Raw genomic sequence first — 3,394 nt, forward strand, 5'->3', positions numbered from 1 at the left:
TATATATATATATACATATATATATATATATATATATACATATATATATATATATATATTACAACAGTATATTCCAAATACATTGAATTTCATTTACACTATAACACTATATTGTAATAAGCTTATATTAAAGTACTAGCAACGGACAGCCCTTAGGGATGAGAATCTTGACAATTAGCAGCAACATGACTAATTCAACCAGAAGGTCTTAACATCCCCCAGACAAGCAATGAAAGAAAGTGGCATGGAATGCCAAATTCTAAAGCCTATCCGAACAGTATAGAAGGATCCAATCCTAATCCAACGATTTGAAAGACAGAACAAGGAATGGGGCCCTAAATAGTCTTCTAGAGGAACATTGCAAACCCAGAAAAACTTACCTTGAAGATTCAATCTATGCACACATTTGTTTGCATTTGATGATATCGCTAATCAAATTGTGCGGCATGGTAAGTACGCAGGTTGCTAACCCAGATAAGTGTCAAATATAAATCCTATATCAGAAAGTTATCAATTTTAGACACTCCCTTAAGCCGTCCCATAAATTGACAACATCATGTTCTCCATGGATAATTTTCAGAATTTCAAGCATTCGACCCCTGCAACCTCAAAAGATACAAGCAAAAATATGAATTGCAACAACTATAATCAAAAAATATTATATGATTGTCATACTTTTGTTCATATCATATATTTTGCTAGTGAATACTGTCAGGAAAACTTTTCCTAAGAATTACAAAAAGAATAATACTATAATAGCCAAAGATAATAGTTTCGTTTACAGTAGTTAGAACCAAAAAGATCGCAAGCGTCATATCTATGGAATAAGACAAACTAATCCCATTTCAAGAGCATTTCTTTACATATATCCTCAGCTGCAAAAGAATTAAAAACACAAAAATCACCTAGAAATAATATAAATAAAGGGACAATTACATGCAAAGCACCCAGTGCTAATGGATTTACCTATCTCACACTTAAACTTTCATTTTTATACACAGAGCATTTTACCTGTGGATAAAAAGATATATTTAATTATTAAAATATGATAATGAGTGCTACTTTTTTATATGATATTTTGTAATAATGAAAGCTTATCTGTGAGATAAATGAATATGAATGTTTTGGGTGCTGCCTACGTAAAGGCCCCTATAAAAAAACCTATGTTGCAAGGCACCCTACCCAGGCTTTTTCATACAAAAGATACCTAAATCTAAGTCTCGCAGCATAAATGGTAATGTTTTCATGGAAAAAAAAAGAGCGTTGTGGGCACCGCTGCAACCTTTCCTAGCTGATAAATTCTAGAAATGGCCTCATCTCTCAATTTATCCAAGAACAGTTCTTCTTCACGGATTCCTTCTCTTTCCATTCCTGAAGGCACACAACACAAGTTTTCTCGAAACTTATAAAAAAGGCACATAAGTAGAGGAAACGAAATTCAGAACAATTTAATAAAATCTGAGGGGAACACCTGAAGCGCAAAGGAGCGATAGGAGGAGCGGAAGAAAGAAAATCAGAACTTCGAGACCATTTATTAGGAAGAAGGATGGCCTTCGCCTGAGCGGGTGAGACATGGAGCATGTGCTCTGCTTCTCCAGTGCGAAAGTGCGACACACGTAGGTTTCTGCGGAGCAGGCTTACATGAACATGAGAACATGGGGTTATTGTAAGCTGGCGGACCACGTTAATCGATTTCGGGAACCTATCGGAATCGGAATCATGATCACGATTCAGGATCAGGACGCCTTGTGGTCCTGGGAATCGCCCTGGATATTCCCGATAATATTTTTTTTTTTTTTCCTAGGGAAAAAAGACTATTTATTTATTTGCATCTTAATGTGTTTTTCCGCAGGCGGCCCTCAGAAGTAACAAATTTGATTCATTCCTTGTTCTTAGGAAATATTTACTGATATACCAAATAATTCTTTATACCAACATATCTAACACTTAAAATTTACTTTTTATTTCTACAATAGTCCGCCTAATCATAAAAAAAGGAGCATTTAACTTTTTAAAGATTAGCAATTGTGATATCTTAATTTGATTTGAATGATTTAAGTTTTACAAATATAAAAAATAAAATTTAGATATCAGATATATAAATACATAAGAATTTTGTAGCATGTATGTAAATACCCTTAAATTTTATTTTACCAAAAAGGAAAATCTACTAAATTTTTTTTTCTTTTATTTTGTCGCATCATACTTTCTTTTATTTTGTCCCATCATACGCAAAACTTAAAACTAGAGAAATAAGCCTGCAATTACAATTTCTTAATAAATATACCAAAGAGTTAATTGAGATTAAAAAATTATTATTTTTAACCATAAATTACCTATTTAAGATTTCCTGGAACTGACAATGATTTCAACAAGTTTAAATCAAATAATATCCTAGAAACGTTGTGTTCTTGTTCAAATCTTATTCAAATTAGACATTAATTGAGTAGAATTAGAATATGATTTGAACAAACATTGAACAAAGTTCAAGTGCTATTAAAATATGATTTAACTAGAATTGAAATTCAATTGAAATATGTTGTTAATATCAAACATGGATCAGATAAAATTTGAGCATGGTTAAAAATGATTCTAATAAGTTTAGAACACGATTAAAATATATTGAATGGGCATAACAAAGTGTAGTTCGAGGGCACAATATAATAGTGTAACTCAAGAAATATAACACAAACATTTAAATCATTATATAATATAAGTTAGAGGTATAATACACACTTATAACACAACAATATGATTAAGTGAATATGCAAAATAATCATAATATAATAATTTAATTAATAATAACATATACTTAAAAAGGTAACGAAAAAAATAAAACGTAACATAATCATGCATTTCAAAACTTTACATAGTAACTATAACACAATATATATTAATTAAAAAGTTAACAAAAATGATTTTTATATGATTGTGTGAAATTGGATGTAACTTATGAAAGATGTTGTAGTTGTGCTTCTTCGATATATATTATCATTAAAATAGAAAAAATTAGAAAACATTCAAAGTGATTTTATTAACACTTATTATAAAGGAGCACAACATATACGTAGAAAAATGTACAAGCTTTATCATAGTATATATATTTAAATCATTCTTAGCATGTTGTTCTACTCGGGATGAAAAATTCATTATTAGAAAGCCAACGTGAGCATCGATCTTTAGTACTGCATCTATCAAACATTATTTAATATGACATTCAAAGTTTCTATAGATGCTTGAGAATCTACCATTTGGTCTAATGAATTTTCTTTAATCATTGCATTTGATGAGAAAAATTCATTTTAAATTTGTCTAACTTCCTTGAAATTGTAGCAACTTGGTTTGCTAACATTACAAAAAAGCATCAGATTCACGAATATTGACTACTTTCTTA

The 3,394-nt window shown here is 30.3% G+C and overlaps 1 protein-coding gene across 3 annotated transcripts in view; it reads right to left on the bottom strand.

The window, feature by feature from the left end:
- Positions 1 to 1,773, bottom strand: part of LOC110036272 (allantoate deiminase 2) — a 38,135-nt gene extending 36,362 nt beyond the window's left edge. For all 3 annotated transcript variants that reach the window (XM_020740679.1, XM_020740678.1, XM_020740677.1), the window contains exons 1-2: positions 1,472 to 1,773; positions 1,283 to 1,371 (exon numbers count right to left, since the gene is read on the bottom strand). In XM_020740679.1, coding sequence (XP_020596338.1) covers positions 1,283 to 1,371; positions 1,472 to 1,574 — 192 coding nt within the window. In that variant the 5' untranslated portion in view covers positions 1,575 to 1,773. The remainder of the gene's footprint in view (positions 1 to 1,282; positions 1,372 to 1,471) is intronic.
- Positions 1,774 to 3,394: the final 1,621 nt, after the last annotated feature.

The sequence above is a fragment of the Phalaenopsis equestris genome, unplaced genomic scaffold (assembly GCF_001263595.1).
Source record: "Phalaenopsis equestris unplaced genomic scaffold, ASM126359v1 Scaffold204539, whole genome shotgun sequence".
NCBI classification, from domain to species: domain Eukaryota; kingdom Viridiplantae; phylum Streptophyta; class Magnoliopsida; order Asparagales; family Orchidaceae; genus Phalaenopsis; species Phalaenopsis equestris.